Source organism: Lontra canadensis, unplaced genomic scaffold, assembly GCF_010015895.1.
Source record: "Lontra canadensis isolate GAN:19392208 unplaced genomic scaffold, GSC_riverotter_1.0 scaffold250, whole genome shotgun sequence".
Classification (NCBI taxonomy): Eukaryota; Metazoa; Chordata; class Mammalia; order Carnivora; family Mustelidae; genus Lontra; species Lontra canadensis.
The window spans coordinates 159,587-177,448 of record NW_022631244.1 but is presented as its reverse complement, the minus strand read 5'-3'; the positions used below and the strand labels follow the sequence as shown (position 1 = coordinate 177,448).

General features: G+C 35.7%; 1 protein-coding gene across 3 annotated transcripts in view; it reads left to right on the top strand.

The window, feature by feature from the left end:
- Positions 1-17,862, top strand: part of LOC116862513 (structural maintenance of chromosomes protein 4) — a 39,606-nt gene that overhangs the window by 12,208 nt on the left and 9,536 nt on the right. For all 3 annotated transcript variants that reach the window (XM_032849842.1, XM_032849841.1, XM_032849843.1), the window contains 10 exons: positions 3,433-3,573; positions 4,293-4,443; positions 5,626-5,790; positions 7,714-7,947; positions 9,797-9,982; positions 11,248-11,409; positions 14,383-14,608; positions 14,691-14,770; positions 15,610-15,762; positions 16,915-17,041. In XM_032849842.1, coding sequence (XP_032705733.1) covers positions 3,433-3,573; positions 4,293-4,443; positions 5,626-5,790; positions 7,714-7,947; positions 9,797-9,982; positions 11,248-11,409; positions 14,383-14,608; positions 14,691-14,770; positions 15,610-15,762; positions 16,915-17,041 — 1,625 coding nt within the window. The remainder of the gene's footprint in view (positions 1-3,432; positions 3,574-4,292; positions 4,444-5,625; positions 5,791-7,713; positions 7,948-9,796; positions 9,983-11,247; positions 11,410-14,382; positions 14,609-14,690; positions 14,771-15,609; positions 15,763-16,914; positions 17,042-17,862) is intronic.

The window sequence follows — 17,862 nt, the reverse complement described above, 5'->3', positions numbered from 1 at the left end:
TTTCTAACATTAAGCTCTGTCTTTCCTATAATAGAGAAAAAGATAGAAAAAAAAATCCTAAGAACTTTTATGTAATTCATTAAATTAGGGTCTTTTGCCATATTATTAAAGTTGATTATTTTTATTTCATTTTAATTCTAATATTATTATAGATTAGTTTCAGGTATACACTGTAGTGATTCGACAATTTACATTTAGTACTCATAAGTATGCTTTTAATCCCCTTAGCCTCTTTGGCTCATCCTGTCACCTACCTTCCCTCTGGGTAACCATCAGTTTGTTCTCTGTAGTTAAGAATCTCTTTTCTTGGTTTGTCTTTCGTTCTTTGTTCCTTTTGTTTTATTTTTTGAATTCCACATACCCGTGAAATCATGGTATTTGTCTTTCTCTGACTTATTTCACTTAATATTATACTCTCTAGATCCATCCATGTTACAAATGTTAAGATTTCATTCTTTTCTTATGGTGTGTTTATATACCACATCTTTTTTTTTTTTTTTTTTTAAGAGTTTGAGAGAGAGTATGTGCAGGGGGGCAGAGGGAGGGAGAAACAGACTTCCCCTTCCTTCCCCTCCACCACAGGGAGCCCAGTGCAGTCTCAATCCCAGGACCCTAGGTTTATGACCTGAGCCCAAGGCAGACGTTTAACCAACTGCACCACCCAGGCATCCCATACCACATCTTCTTTTTTTTTTTTTTTTTTTTTTTTTTTTTTTAGAGAGAGCAAGAAGGGGGGGAGGGAGGGGGGGGGGCGGCCTCCCCCCCCCCCCCCCCCCGAGCAGAGAGCCCAATGCGGGACTCGATCCCAGGACCCTGAGATCATGACCTGAGCCGAAGGCAGAGGCTCTAACCACTGAGCCACCCAGGCGCCCCCCCGTACCACATCTTCTTTATCCGTTCATCTTTTGATGGACATTTGGGCTATTTTCATAGTCTGGCTATTGTAAATGCTGCAGTAAACATATGGGTGCCTATTTCTTTTCAAATTAGTGTTTTCATATACTTTGGATAAATTCTAGTAGTGGAATAACTGAATCATATAGAGATTCTATTTTTTACTTTCTTTCCCCATATTTGGGAAGTTTTCAGCATTATTTCTTCAGATAAAATTTCTGCCCCCATTTCTTTCTTCTCCTGAGATCCCTGTAATGTGAATGTTATTACGCTTGATGGTGTAGCTGAGCTCCCGCTCCGCATTTTTATTTTTTTCTCCTTTTCAACTTGATTGTTTTCCATTACCCTGTCCTCCAGGTCACTGATCCATTCTTCTGTTTTCTTCTGTTCTATTTATTCCTTCTAGTGTATTTTTAATATGAGTTGTTGAGTTGATCTCTGGTTGGTGGTTTTCTATGTTTTTTGTTTCTTTGTTGAGTGTCTCAACGAGGTCCTCCACTCAGAAGTCCAGTTAGGATCTTTATGACCATTACTTTATCTATCAGGCATATTGCTTATCTCTATTTTGTTAGGTCTCTTGCTATTTTTGTCCTGTTCTTTCATTTGGGACATATTTCTGTGTTTTCTCATTTTGTCCAACTCTGGTTTTCTATGTGTTAGGAAAGTCAGTCTCCTGCTCTTGAAAGTAGTGGCTTCATGAAGAGGTGCTATAGTGCCCTGCATTGCAGTGTTTTCTGTTCACCAGAACTTGCCACTGCAAGAATACCTGTTATGTGTGTGTTGCATGTGCCCCCCTGATGTGGCTAAGCTACATTTGCCTTCAGTGTTGTCTGCAATAGTCTCTCTGCCTTTTGGGCAAGTTTGTTCCCTCTCTTGTTAGTGAGCTAGTCTGGGGCCACTTGGAGCTTGAGTTTAATCAGACTAGGCATAGCGCCGAACTACAGGACACTTTCCCTGTTTTCCCTTGAGAAGCTTCCATTGGTAAGCAGGGTCTGCAGCCAGACCAGGTGTCTACTCCCAGCCCACTGCTGGGGTTTAGTCGGTCTTCCCCTCTCCCCAGGGCAGGTGTCACTTTGGAGCAGTTCTGGTTCCTGTCTGTGCTGCTTGCACATTGCCAGGCTTATGGCACCACTTTGGGTGGGCTCTGGCCAAGGGCATTTTATTAGAGGGGGCAGGATTTCAGGAGAATTGGGGGAGGGTGCAAACTCTTAGCAAGATAAGTGGAGAGTATTGGCATTGCACTTATTCATGCAGCTATCCGTGTATCTAGGCTGAGTGATAGAGGAAGGAAATGGCTCCTGCTAGCTCCTTTGTTTCTGGAAGAGTCTTCTAAAGCTGTCTGCCCTTCCATTCCAGCACTTGCTCTGAGATTAGTAAATAAATTTCTTTCATATAAACCCCAGTTTTCAAACCACTGCTTCTATGCTCTATCTCCATCTGGCTTTTTGTGCTGTCTCTTTAAGGGTCAGGTTTCCGTATCCTCTCACCCCTCCTCTCTGCCTGCTGATATTTGAAGTTAAGATGTGACACCCCACTGATTATCAGAACTGTCATAATTAGGCCCCCCTAGTTTTCAAAGCCAAATGTTACAGGGATTCCTCTTCCCTGATTATCAGAACTGTCATAATTAGGCCCCCCTAGTTTTCAAAGCCAAATGTTACAGGGATTCCTCTTCCCCATGCCTAGGATTCTTGATGTGTCTGTTTCCCTCCCTTTTTTCATGCTCGTGGCACCCCTCCCTCCCAAGAACAGTGCTTTGGGTCTCTGTAGTCCCAAGCCTGTCTCCGCCTTTCCTACCATTTTCAGTGTGGCTGGCCTCTTTACATGTAGCTCTGGAGAGTGTTCTGCCAGTCTTCATTTTCTGGGTTTAAACTGATGTGGGTGTTACCTGTTGTATCCTTGGGATGAGGTGAACTTAGGACCTTCCTACTGTCCTACCTTTCCCTGAAGTCCTCAAACTTGACTTTTAAGAATCCTACTTTTAGTTGGGAGATGGGTTCACCATTGTTTGCTAACATACTTAATAATTCTACATATGTATTCTCTATAATTCATAATAATATATATAATATGTTATATATATTATAATATAATATTATATAATATATATCATGTAATAGCCAGCCTAATTGTGTCTATAGGGAACGTATTTTGTCCTTAATTCTAGCTTTGACCCTCAGGTCTATCCTCCAGTGCTCCCTGCCTCTCCCCCTCCCCTAGCCCTAAGTAATGGTAAATTGACTGCAGCTAAGAATACTTTAGACACAGGGTGCTTGGGTGACTCAGTCAGATAAGTGTCTGCCTTCAGCTCATGTCCTGATCCCAGGGTCCTGGGATGGAGGCCCACGTTAGGCTCCCTGCTCAGTAGGGAGTCTTCCCCTCCCACCTGCTCTTTTTTTTTTTTCTCTCTTTCTCCTTCAAATAAAATCTTTAAAAAAAAAAAAAAAGAATACTTTAAAAACAACTGGTTTTACCAGAAGTAGGTACACAATTTTAGAAATGGCATTTTAGGTTCTCTGATTTTTTTTTTCTTTCTAGTTACGATCTGCAGAAGCGAATTGCTGAAATGGAAACTCAAAAGGAAAAAATTCATGAAGATACCAGAGAAATTAATGAGAAGAGCAGTATACTGTCAAATGAAATGAAAGCTAAGAATAAAGCTGTAAAAGATGTAGAGAAGTAATAATCTTTTGGAAAATGTTAAAAGTATTTGGGTTGAATTCTTAAGTGTGTGTTCATACATAATCTTACTGCGAGCACATAAGTGTAATGCTTTTGCCAGCATATAAAATGGTTTCCTTTTCCAAACAGAAAATAAACTTAATTGCCCTGCATCCAATTGATTATTACAAATTGAATGTCCAACACTGGTATTAAAATAGCAGAGGATGCTGCCCCCTAGTGGCAGAACACAACTCAAACCATCACAGCAAAAACAAGCATTTCATCTGACACGTTGTTGTCTGAAGAATAAACAGTCCACTAATCTAGTTGAGGTAGAATTAGGTTACTGTAGATAGATTTTTTTTTTTTTTAAGTTTTATCATGATCTTTCTCTGTCGGTATTTGGTAACACCAGTATCTCTTACCCATGTGATTTTTTTTTTTCCTTTAAAATGAACTTCACTTAAGTTTATGGTTAACTCTTTCTATACCTTGACATTATAGTCACTGGAAAATGTATTTCCTATCTAGCTTAGAAGGGCAAATCAGCTCTCATAATCACATCTTAATGGCTCCCTCAAATTTAGTGGGAAGTGCAGTTTGAAAATGGATTGCTATAGAATCTTCCACCTCGTATGAGTCTGGACATGTTTACAGTAGCAGTGTCCCAGCAGGGCATAACATGGCTTTAAATGAATATCCAAAATAGTGACCTAATTCTCTTTCCTTGCTAGGAAACTGAATAAAATAACAAAATTTATTGAAGAAAACAAAGAAAAATTTACACAGCTGGATTTGGAAGATGTTCAAGTTCAGGAAAAATTAAAACATGCTTCAAGTAAAGCCAAGAAACTGGAGAAACAACTTCAGAAAGACAAAGAAAAGGTAGGTTTTCAAAGAATCTGATTATCAGATCTGATTTTCAATATTTTTCATAAATGTACCAGTCCTTATTTTTAAGAAAATGAGTTGGGATTCTGAATAATAACTGTTTCAGGATTTTTTTTCTCTAAAAGTAGAATCGTAGCATTCATTGGCTTTGAGTTTTAGAGCTTATTTTTCTGTGGCATATACTATTAGGGAAATAGTTACCAAAATAGCAGTTCTATTTGATCACAAAATAGTTTTCTTTTTCTTAGGGTAACGGTTTAAAGAGATGTTTTTATTATATATTTTGGACTTCTAAAAATATTACCTGCCTCCAACAAAAATCAAGTTTGAGAAAATCAGAGTAAGAGTTCCGTCTTGAAAAGAAGAGAAGGGAAAGCTCAAAATCTACAAGGAGCTGAGTAGCTGTTCTAAGACTTTAAAAACAATGAAGTTTGAAGCAGTTTCCTAGGAGTCCCTAATAATCAGTTGTATTTGTATTTTTCCAAATACATTTGTTTACAAAATATTTTATGCTCAGCACGAGAATAACTCTTGGGTGAATCACTGTTTGAGGGTTATCATTTTGGGAAATACTGAACTGCTACTGGGTAATCAGGATAAACAAAAACATGGATTTGAGAGTAACCCTTAAATTACAACTAAGCCAGTTGTAACTTAGAGAAGTATTAGCTTTTAGTCATCATATGTCAGTAAATGGTTATTACCGAAAGGTATTAATAGAATAAGGTATTAGTCCTACATGGTAACTTTGGAAGGGTATCATGAAAGATTTTAAGATTTCAGGGAGGCCAAGGGTATAAAAGTAGTCTGTGGTAAATTGCAATATTTTGTGAGGGACAGTCTGGGAATTCCATATAGTCTGAGTGTATTAATTGGTGAAAAAGGGTAGTTACAGCCTGAAAATGGAGCCAAAGGAAGAAAGACCTGATGGCCAGCTAGGGAGGATTTTCTTCCTTAACAAATGAGGAATTCATAGAATTAGCTTTTCTATTAAACTGAGAGCACAGAAATGGAATAAATGGTTAAAGTATTTGCTAAAGCTAGCTAATTCAAGTCTGATTTACAGAGGAAACCACAAAGACTTAGAGGACCCTGAGAAATAGTTTTAAATAAGTCAAATATTGATGATATTAGTCTAAAGGCATATGCTCCAATAAGTTTATTTTACCATCTTAGGTTGAAGAATTTAAGAGTATACCTGCCAAGAGTGAGAAGATCATAACTGAAACAACAGCTCGAAACAGTGCTCTAGAGAAGGAAAAAGAGAAAGAAGAAGACAAATTAAAAGAAGTTATGGATAGCCTTAAACAGGAAACACAGGGGCTTCAGAAGGAAAAAGAGGTAAGATTCTTTATTGGTTGGTATTTATTTTGGTGACTTTTTTTTTTTTTAACTTAATGTTTTTGCATAATAATAACTGCTGGAATAATTTTAGACTTCTAATATCTAATGTTTCTAAAAACAGCCTAGACTCTTTTCCCTTTTTGTTTTCTACTTTCCCATTTTTAAAAAAGTTAACTAAATGAGAATTTATGGTGATGGCAAGAAATGTGTAATGTCAAATACTGTGTTATATATGTCATTCTTTTAAGTTTGTTAATTTCATCAGATAGTCTTTTTCTTTTAAGTTACCAAGAAAATAATTTAATAGGTTAATACCTACAAAAATATGGAAACACACTAACCACAGGTTGATACTTACCTTTTTTTTTGTCCTGTAACACTTGCATAATAGTTTAAAACCATGGCTCTTGAGTCAGTTCTTGGTTGAAATCCTACTTCATTCATTAATTATCTCTGATCTTGCATGGGTTGTATCTCCAAGTGCTCTTCTCAGAATGGAAGAAAATACTAACCATCTTGTGAATCTTAGTGAAAATGTACATATTCTCACATAAAGTACCTAGAAATAATAAACGTTAGCTATTTTGCACCTTATTAATGAGAGTGAGGTGGTCATATTGATATCTGCCCAACAAGAGTATAATGCACAGTTTAGATATCTTTGTTTATATTCACAACCTTTGACAAAACTGAGTAGAAATTAGTAATTGAGTTGAATTGACTTATGTTATATTAGTAGATTCATATAGATATGTAAGGCTTACATACATAAGTTATAGACTTCTGTACAAACTTTGTATATCTCTGTAAAGATTTTTTGGGTTTTGTGTGTTTTTTTTTTTAATTAAAGATTTAGTAGATTCTGTTTTAGAATAGAGGCGTGTTCTAATGCTGCACTACAAACTTTTACAAGTAGGATGCCCAAGTGTTAAAATGGCAATAGATAATGCAGTAGCTTTTATGATATAATACGCTATGGATACAGATTTTCACATTTGCTCATCTAGTGCATATTGAGTATTTCTCTATGTCTTGGCACCCTGGGTTAATAACAAAGCCAGGACATACATCCAAGTTTCTTCATTCCTCAACATAATAAAGTAGCTGAAAACAGAGGTTCTACCATTTAAGACTGATTGTATGACTGGGAGCAAAGTATTTAAACTGACCTCATTTTCCTCAAAATGAGCATTGATAGTACCTCATAAAATCATTATGTTAAAGAATTCATATAACATTCAGGATAGGCCTAGAACATCATGAGCAGTGTGTGTATATGTTAGTGTTCATGATTTTCACCATCAAACATTTAAACTGATCTGATGACCTTGCACATAACCCCTGGTCCTGGGCCTATTCCCTTATGTGTGAAAGGGAAGGATTGAGCTTTTGTAAGGGCCTTTCATTTGCCATTATTCTAATATATAGATTTCTACACAGTCAATTATAGTAGCCCATAATTTCTGCTCACTTGTCAAATAATAACTGGTATTGAGGATTACCCGGCCTACCCTCTAAAATTTACAAAGATTCTCAATATAAATATACTTGAGGAAACTTTCTGCTCAGTAGTCCTTATACCTTACCATTTCAGATAAAGTAGTGTAGAAAGACCATGGATCTAGAGTTTAGACTTGGGTTTTTCTTTGGACCACTCTTTTTTTGTTGTTTTAATCTCCAAAATGAGCATATTTACATCTAGTCCATTAAGCCCTTGTGAAATTAGTTGGGAAGAAACTTTATGTATAGTGAACATTGGCCACTAGGCAAAAACTACTAGTCTAATTCCAATTGTAAAAATTATTTTTTTGTATTATGTTTATAGAATCTCTAAAGGTGAAGTCAACATGTATAGTTTCCATTTCAGCTTAGCTTTGAAAATGTATTTCAGATTTAATGGAGTCCATCATATTTTAACAGAGTCGAGAGAAAGAACTTATGGGTTTCAGCAAATTGGTAAATGAAGCACGTTCAAAGATGGATGTTGCCCAATCAGAACTTGATATCTATCTCAGTCGTCATAATACTGCAGTGTCTCAATTAAGTAAGGCCAAAGAAGCTCTAATTACAGCTTCTGAGACTCTCAAAGAGAGGAAATCTGCAATCAGAGAAATTGAAGCAAGACTCCCTCAGTCTGAACTGGAATTAAAGGAGGTAAATCTTCGCTTCTGTATTTCATCTGAAATATTTATCAACCCTTGTTATCAATTCATACATTATATATATTTTTTCTAATTTAAACATCTGAAGTGACTGATACATTTAGATTTACTTTTTTCATTTAGTGTAATCTTCCCCAAAAGAATGGAGTTAGTTGTGAATTGAGTCTATCAAGGAACTATATTCTCCCCAGAAGTGTCAAACAGTAGATAACACTGCCACTGCCACCATTATTTCCCACAGAAGTAAAAGGAAGTTTGTGTTTCCCTACATTTAAATGTAGACAACTTATGCAGGGGTAAATGAAAAACCTAAATAGATGGTTTCTATATTCATTCTTACATATATTTTAGTATATTTTTTCTGATTTTGAATTTAAGGATATAGTTTTGTTGTTGTCATTGTTGGGACTGCATACTGTTTTAAACAAATTAAGATATCTAACTTAGCTCTTTATTAGGTTCCCCTCCTTATCCTTGACTGAATTAGGTCTCTAAGGAATTTCACAGCTTTAATTTGGAGACCTTCATTGGGTAAGATGGCAATAGAAAATGCTGTTTGAAGTTAAATTATACTGAAAACCTTTTTATTTTAGTAAATGTACACCATTTGGTCATCAGGGAATTTCATGGCCAGTTAAAATTAAAATGTAGAATTATATCCAGTGACCACTTCTGTCTTGTTGGTGATTCATTTTATTTGGGGATAAATTATATTTGTAACTTGAGCTTTTACTTGATACCATGACTAATAATAGAGGTAATATTTTAAAGCCGGGAGATAGGGAGAATGTCAGGAAAAAAGTGGCTCCTCTAACTTAAGAGATTGTGAAATAGAGTTTGGGGTTTTGTATCCATGTGTATGGTTCCTCTTGTTGGCAGCCTGGCATTTTTGTATAGCAGTAGTATTATTCATTTACCATGTTCCCTTTCAAAACTGCATTTTGGGGGCAGTTGGGTCAGCTCAGTCAGTTGGGCATCCAACTCTTGGTTTCAGCTCAGTTGTGATCTCATGGATCATGGCATAGAACCCCAAGTGGGAGGGGGAGATCCACACTCAGCCGGCAGTCTGCTTGAAGATTCTCTCCCTCTGTCCTACCCCCCCTCCAACCCCACCATTCATGGGAACATGTTCTCCCTCTCTAAAATAATCTTTTTTTAAAGGGCTATGGTTTAAAAAAGAAAAAAAATACATGTGTAATAAATATAAATATCTGTCATTATTTAGAATGCAAAGCACAGTATAACCATAGTCCTGTCCACTAACCTGTTTTCTGGGTCCTATACCAAGGTCCATTTTTAATTAGTGTGGCCATTAAGAATTAAGATACACTGGGGTACCTGGGTGGCTCAGTCGGTTAAGTCTGCCTTCAGCTCAGGTCATGATCCTGGAATTCCAGGACTGTGTCCCATATTGATCTGTCTGCTCAGCGGGGAGTCTGCCTCTCCCTCTGACCTTCCCCTTTCTCATGGTTTCTCTCTCACTCTCAAATATATAAAATCATTTTTTAAAATGTTAAAGAATTAAGACACACTTTTGCATAGCTATGTGGTGCCAAGCTGGGATTTCCACAGCCATAGCTCAACTCATTCTGTCAGTCAGTGTACTACCAGAACCATACTACACTTATGTTCCTTATTATTGACTCAAATAATTTTATGTTCCTTTAAAATAGAAAACTCATCCATATTTTCAAACCTAGCCTCCACGGTTGCAAGATGGAAGTTTAGTTCTGGTTCAAGTGTTTCTTATTGGTCTTTCCTTTTTTTTATGAGGCATTGCAACTAATTCTGTGCTATGGTTAGGCATGTGCTTCTAGGATTCATTTTCTTTACACTTTTAGAAAGAAAAAGAACTTCAAAAACTTACACAAGAAGAAATAAAATTAAAAAGTTTGGTTCGTGATCTCTTTCAAAAAGTTGAAGAAGCAAAGAGTTCCTTAGCAATGAATCGAAGTAGGGGGAAAGTCCTTGATGCAATAATTCAAGAAAAGAAATCTGGCAGGATTCCAGGAATATATGGAAGATTGGTAAAGTAGATTTATTTGGCAATGACTATATATTTTTCTTAAAGACATTGTAAATAATTTTCTTCCTTTGACTTAAAGAACTGTAATACTAAGTTATTGTACATGAAATAACATTTATTTTAGTTTTAAAAGACAGTGATTTTTAAACATTTTGCTCTTCAGGCTTGATAAAATTCTTTGTAGTATGGATTATCTCATGGGTTATGGGTATGGATTAAAAATAAGTTTTCTTTTTTAGTTTCAGATAACTATCATTTTCTTAACCAAGGAAAAAACTAGGTGGTTGGGATAAGGAAATGTAACAAAACCACTTCATTCTTTTTTTAAAAAAACAAGAATTTGATAAATTTTGTGTTTTATACCATTTTACTGAAGGTTGTGGCTAGAATGTAGGGAAATCAACAAGGGGTAATATAGAAACCCAAGACTAGCAGTAGTGGAGAGACCATTACTGCCCCTGAACTTGAAGAGGGAAGGGAACTGTAGTCATGGCTAGAGGCTGACAGGAGGGAAAGGGGGAAATATTTCATCCCCTTTCATCTCTACCATGCCATCTCGAGCTGATAACCTCCCATTCTCTAAAGCTAGAGAACTAAGGGTACCAATTAGTGTAGTTCCTGAGTCAACCTTGCAGAGAAGGAAGCAGAAAAAGAATGATTGATGAGGGCAAATGAAAATTACCCACCGTGGTTACTTCCATGTCTTTATGTCAGGTGACTTCCACCTTATTTTGTTGGGAGATAATCTGATTCTATTCTTTTGCTCTCATGGAAAAATCTAGTCTGTGGATGCTGCTTAATGATGCTGCTTAATGGCTGATTAATAGATATGTAGACAAATGTGTTTCATCAGGACTTAAATAATCTTAGCTGGCTTTCAGTAATTAAAATTTTTATTTTTTTTTTGAATTTTTAGATTTTTAGAATTTTGCTTATGCCATAGTACTTTTAAGGTTGAAAGATTTTAAAATCTTCACATTATTTTCATGCAATAAACAGTTCTCATTTGCGTTCATTAAAAATTCAAATTCTGCATATCTAAATTTTTTTGAAGGTACATTAAAAACTAATCATTGATTTTGCAGAAGGGGAAGGTTGAGAAGAACACATATTTTTCATTGTGTAACCTTTTTATATTATTTATACCATACATAAGTAGTTTTTCACGTAAAAGTAATGAAAGGTCTGTAGAAATTGTGATGATCCTGTGCCTAATTTCTTACTGATTATGCATTGATTTTTTTTTCCCTTCCTTTTAATTATTAGGGGGATTTAGGAGCAATTGATGAAAAATATGATGTTGCTATTTCCTCCTGTTGTCATGCATTAGACTACATTGTTGTTGATTCTATTGATACAGCCCAGGATTGTGTGAACTTCCTTAAAAGACAAAATATTGGAGTTGCAACCTTTATAGGTTTGGATAAGGTGGGTATTCATAATAAGCTACCTATAATTACCTGTAATTTAATTTTAAAGTGAAAACTACTTTTTTGTTTTTGAACCCTAGTTTTCTTTATAGTTATTTAGTGAACACCTGATATGTTTTGAGGATTATTTTAGGCCCTAGGAACATATGGTTATAGGAAAAAACCTTGTAATGCCTCCCCTGAAGGAATATATATTCCAATATTAGAGTGACTGGTAGCTCTTTTTAACTTCCATTGTCAGTAACTACTTTAAAAAAAACAAAACCAAAAACCTTTTATGGAGATAAAATTCACATATCATAAAATTTACCATTTTAAAGTATAGAGTTCAGTGGGTTTTCTTATACTTACAAGGTTGTTAAACCATGACCACTAATTCCAGGATATTTTCCTCTCTCCAAAAAAAAATCTACTCATTCGTAGTTCCCCACCCCCAAAACTTAAAATCTGCTTTTTTATTTACCTGTTCTGGGCGTTTTGTATAAATGGAATCATTCGATATATAGGTTTTTGTGTGTGGTTTAGTTTAGGTTTTCAGAATTTATCCATGTTGTAGGATACATCAACAGTTCGTTCCTTTTTATTGCCAAGCTGTTCTAGTCTGTGGATGTTCCACCTTTTGTTTATCCATTCATCAATGATGAACATTTGTGTTTTTTCCATGTTTTGACTGTATGGGTAATGCTGCCATGAACGTTCATATGCAGACTTTTTTGCAGACCCATGTTGTTAGCTCTCTTTGGTAAATACCTAGGATTAGAATTGCTGGGTTATTTGTTAACTGTTTAACTTTTTGAGGAACTGACATTTTCCCACTGCTGCTGTACCATGTACTATCCATAATGTGTAAAGCTTTCAGTTTATTTAATAGTCTCCATACCCTGTGTGAAGCCCAAACATGGGGCTTGAACTCCCGACTCAGAGATCAAAACCTGAACTGAGAGCAAGAACTGAACACTTAACTGACTGCGCCACCCAGTCACCCCTCTCTTTGTGGTTTTGATTTGTATTTCCTGAATGCTTAATGTTGAATATTTTTTCATGTGCTTATTTATGTTCTTTGGAGAACGATTCAAGTCCTTTGCCCATTTGTTCACTGGTATATTTGTCTTACTAAGTAGTAAGAGTCTTTTTCTGTATTTTGGGTCCAAATCTCTTGTCAGATGTGTGATTTGCAAAGGTTTTCTCCCGTTCTATAGGTTGTCTTCACTTTCTTTTTTTTTTTTTTTTTTTTTAAAGATTTTATTTATTTGACAGAGAGATCACAAGCAGGTAGAGAGGCAGGCAGAGAGCCCGATGTGGGGCTCAATCCCAGGACTCTGAGATCATGACCTGAGCCAAAGGCAGCGGCTTAACCCACTGAGCCACCCAGGCACCCCTGTCTTCACTTTCTTGATGGTTTCTTCTGAAGCATAGTTTTTAAAAATTTTGATAATTTTTTTTTAAGATTTTATTTATTTATTTGACAGAGATCACAAGTAGGCAGAGAGGCAGGCAGAAGGGAAGCAGGCTCCCTGCTGAGCAGAGAACCCAATGCGGTGCTCGATCCCAGAACCCTGGGATCATGACCTGAGCTGAAGGCAGAGGCATTAACCCACTGAGCCACCCAGGCGCCCCAAATTTTGATAAATTTTTAATATGGTTTCTTGTGTTTTGTGTGTCATATCTAAAACTACTACATAATCCAAGGGCATGGTGGTTGACCTTCTGTTTTCTTCTGTGAGTTTTGTAGCTTTAGTTTTTACATTTAGGTTTTTTATCCATGTTAATTTTATAATACTGTGTTAAAGGGTCTAACTCTACTCTTGTATGTGGATGTCCAGTTGTTCCAGCACCATTTGTTGGAAAGACTATTCTTTCCCCATTGAATTTACTTGACATCCTTGTCAAAAATCAACTGACCATAAATGTAAGGGTTTATTTTTGGACTCTACATTTATCTGTAAGTCTGTCCTTGCATTAGGACCACACTGTCTTAATTACTATAGTTTTGTAAAAAAGTTTGAAATCCGGAGTCCTCTAATTTTGTTCCTTTGTTTCTTTCTTTCTTTCTTTTTTTAAGATTTTATTTATTTATTTGAGAGAGAGAGAGCATGAGAGGGGAGGTCAGAGGGAGAAGCAGACTCCCTACGGAGCTGGGAGCCTGATGTGGGACTCGATCCCAGGACTCCGGGATCATGACCTGAGCCGAAGGCAGTCACTCAACCAACTGAGCCACCCAGACGCCCCTTTGTTTCTTTCTTAAGTAGGCTCCACCTCCAGCGTGGAGCCCAGTGCAAGGCTGGAACTCACAACCCTGATATCAAGAGTCGGATTCTTAACCGACTGAGCCTCCCAGGCACCCCGAATTTTGTTCTTTGATATCAAGATTGTTTTGGCTATTCTGAGTCCCTGTAATTTCCATATGAATTTTGTCAGTTTCAGGGTGGGGGAGGAGAAGGTAACTGGGATTTTGATGCAGGTTGCATTGAATCTGTATATCAATTTGTGTAGTATTGCCATCTTAATAATTTTAAACCTTAACAGTCCAGGAGCTGGGGATGTCTTCCATTTTTTTTAGGACTGAATCTATACCATAATATTTTATAGCCTTTACTATACGGTTTTTCTTTGTTTCTTTTGTTAAATTCCTGTTTTGGAGGTTTTCTCTCTTATTTAATATGACCTTATAAATGGAATTTTTTAATCTCATTTTTAGGTTATTACTGGTGTATAGAAATACAACTAATTTTTGTATATTGATTTGCTAAAATACTAGGTTTAATAGTTTTGTGTGTGTATATTCCATAAGATTTTATATATCATCTGTGAATAGAATTTTACAGTAACTCTTCCAATAATAGTAGAATAATACTCAGTTATGCAGATATTCAGAACCTTGTGTACATGATCTTACCTGATACACATGTATGTATATTATTTACATAAATGATACCTGAAATGATACTTTTTTTTTTTTTTTAACTTTTAGATGACCGTGTGGGCAAATAAAATGACCAAAATTCAAACTCCTGAAAATACTCCTCGGTTATTTGATTTAGTAAAAGTAAAAGATGAGAAAATTCGCCAGGCTTTTTACTTTGCTTTACGGGATACCTTAGTTGCTGACAATTTAGACCAAGCCACAAGAGTAGCATATCAAAAAGATAGAAGATGGAGAGTGGTGACATTACAGGGGCAAATCATAGAACAGTCAGGTAATAAACATTTTTTTTTCCTGGCATTGAGTTTATTTAATCTTGTTGGGGGAGACAACTAAGTCTGACTTCTGTTCTATAGGTACAATGACTGGTGGTGGAAGCAAAGTAATGAAAGGAAGGATGGGTTCATCAGTTGTTGTTGAAATCTCGGAAGAAGAGGTCAGCATATATAAAATTATAGTCAAACCTTTATTTAAGCTTATTGATATGTAACATACATACTATAAAATTCAGCCTAAGCATACTCAAATTTTAAGTTAACAGATTGAATTTTGTATAAATGACATAAGCTTTGGGAATTTTTTAAAATATAAAACCCTCTAAAGCTCTAAAAATAAAACATGTTAATTAGAAAATATATGCTCCACATATGTATCTTTCTAGTATTACATTTGGATCATATGGATATTTCATAATTTAACCACTCATCATTTGACATTTAATGTTTTTCCACATATAATTATTGTTGCAGTGTGTAATTGTTTTTTCTATTTCAAAAAAATTTAAGTATAGCAAAGACTTCTGATGCATATTTTCAAATTTTATTTCAGAATATTTTAACATGACCAGAAGTATATGAGAATGTTAAAATGTCTAGAAAAAACTTCCGTGTTCCATCATCCCCTTGGAACACTATACTTTTTTATTCCTTAAAAACATATACTTCAATGTCCTGGATACTGAACTTTTTCCAAAAAGGTGTGTCTTGGGGTTTTTGTGTGTTTTATTTGTTTGTTTTTCTCATATTTTGAAATAGTTGCTATGCTTCCACTTAAAAATTTTCATGGTGTAATAGGTAACTATACAGCACTTAAAATGTGATGCACAAATCAGTTCGACCATCTCCTAAGCTTTAGGATTGTGAATTGGAACTGGATTTTTGGTTTTATTCTAGTCTTTAAAATCACAAGTTTCAGTTTTCTTCATTCATTGGTTGATTTGGCTGCTAATCCGAAGTGACTCATGGAGTAAACTTATTTCTCTGGTATTCTTTGTAGGTAAATAGGATGGAATCCCAGTTGCAGAGAGATTCTCAAAAAGCAATGCAAATCCAGGAGCAAAAAGTGCAACTGGAAGAAGCAGTAGTTAAGTTAAGGCATAATGAGCAAGAAATGAGGAATACACTAGAAAAATTTACTGCAAGCATCCAGGTACTCTTTTGTCAATATTAGCTAAAACTCTTGGAATTCAGTAACATTTGGCAGAAGCATTTCGTTGTTTGCTTATAATTTTAGAATATAAGGGAGGAGAGTGGGTCTCTAGATGGAAATCCTGTGTCTTGATTTCATTTCCCTTAGTACTAATGGATAAATGCTCTGTTGCAGTTTTGCTCTAACCACAGCTATTCTTGGCTTTCATTTATACTTAATGGAGTCTTCCTTTAACATCTATGTGAGCCTTTATGTTCATTCTCTTTTCAAAGAAGAGTGCTTTTTAATTATGAAAAGCAGAGCATACCCACTATTGAAAAAAAAAAAAGTGGTTTGCAGAAAATACCCAGATTATCACCCTTAATTTTTATGTATATCCTTCAACTTTTTAATATAAATATTTAGTCTTTGTGTTTGTTTATGGTTGATATGGATATATGCATAGATTTTTAATGAGTCATACTAACTTTTCATAGTAAATTGTGGTTTTCTTTCCAAACCAGTGTGAATTTACTTTGTTTACAGCTGCATTTGAGCATTTCGTTTGTATCACAATTTGATAAATGCTTTTCCATGTCATGAATATTGCTGTGTTTCAAATACCCTTGTCAGGTGCACCTGGCTGGCTCAGTCTGTGGAGCCTGAGACTCTTGATCTCAGGGTTGTGAGTTCAAGCCCCAGGTTGGGTCTAACGATTACTTAAAATCTTCAAAATAAATAACCCTTTTTAGGTATATCTTTATACATTCATCCAACTATTAGGTTAGATTCCTAAAATTATTACCCACTATGGGTACAGTGTTTCAGGCATTATTGTATAATGTAAAATTGTTCTCAAAAAGATGGTTCTGATTCATTTAACTTTTAGTAACATACAGGTAATTGTTTTTCCAAGTCTGAACACTAGGTGTAGTTTTCAGTATATTTTAAGTTTGCTAATCTGCACCCAAAAAATGGCATTTTAACTCGTTTTTGATGAATTACAAATTTCCTGTGTTTGCCATTTTCATGTTTTATATTAATTGTTCATGTTTTCTGCCCTTTTACTGTTAGTATTTTCTTAAAGATTTTAAGTGTCTTTATTTCTTTTAAAGTATTTAAGGCAAATATTATTAGTTAAAATAGTGACATAATGTTAAAACATTTCTGTAGCGTTTATCAGAGCAAGAAGAATATTTGAATGTCCAAGTTAAGGAACTTGAAGCTAATGTACTTGCTACAGCCCCTGACAAAAAAAAGCAGAAATTACTAGAAGAAAATGTTAGTGTTTTCAAAACAGGTATGTTTAAAGATACATGCTTACTCATACGTGCTTTTTTTTTTTTTTAAGATTGTTAAAAATAAGCTTTTAATGTTTGAAGTATTTAATGTAGCAGTTTATAGAATAAAAATAGCAGTCACATACTTCTGTGCAAGTCACGTCTCTGTTTCATGGTTTCTATTATTTTGTTCTTAAAAGGTTATAAACTAAGTACTATTAAGTAATTCATTTGATAAGAAAACTTAAGCACAGAATGGTTTATGGTTGGTTTTTGTTTTTTGGGGTTTTGTTTTTCTTTTAAGATTTTATTTATTTATTTGACAGAGAGAGTGAGCATGAGAAGAGGGAGGGTTCAGAGGGAGAAGCAGACTCCCTGCCAAGCAGGGAGCCTGATGTGGGACTCCATCCTGGGACTTCAGGATCATGACCTGAGCTGAAGGCAGTCACTTAACCAAGTGACGCACCTAGGCACCCCAGAATCGTTTATATAATTTGCCTAAGGTCATACAGCATGTGGTGATAGAGGAATTGAGGACCAAGGCAGTCTGATTCCAGAACCCATGCTCTTAATCTTATACTTAATATATTTGGCCCAGAGAGAGAAAGAGAGCGAGCGCAAGCCATGGGGAGGGAGAGAGAGGCAGGCTCTCCCTGCTGAGCAAAGAGCCCCATGTGGGATTCAAAGCCAGAACTGGGATTGTGACCTGAGCTGAAGGCAAACGCTTAACCCACTGAGACATCCAGGTGTCCCCAAAGCAGACTTTTAACTGCCTCTTTCCTATCATTCCCATTTCCAGGTTACCTCCCCTTTCTTGGTCTCTGTACCTTGGATCAAGATG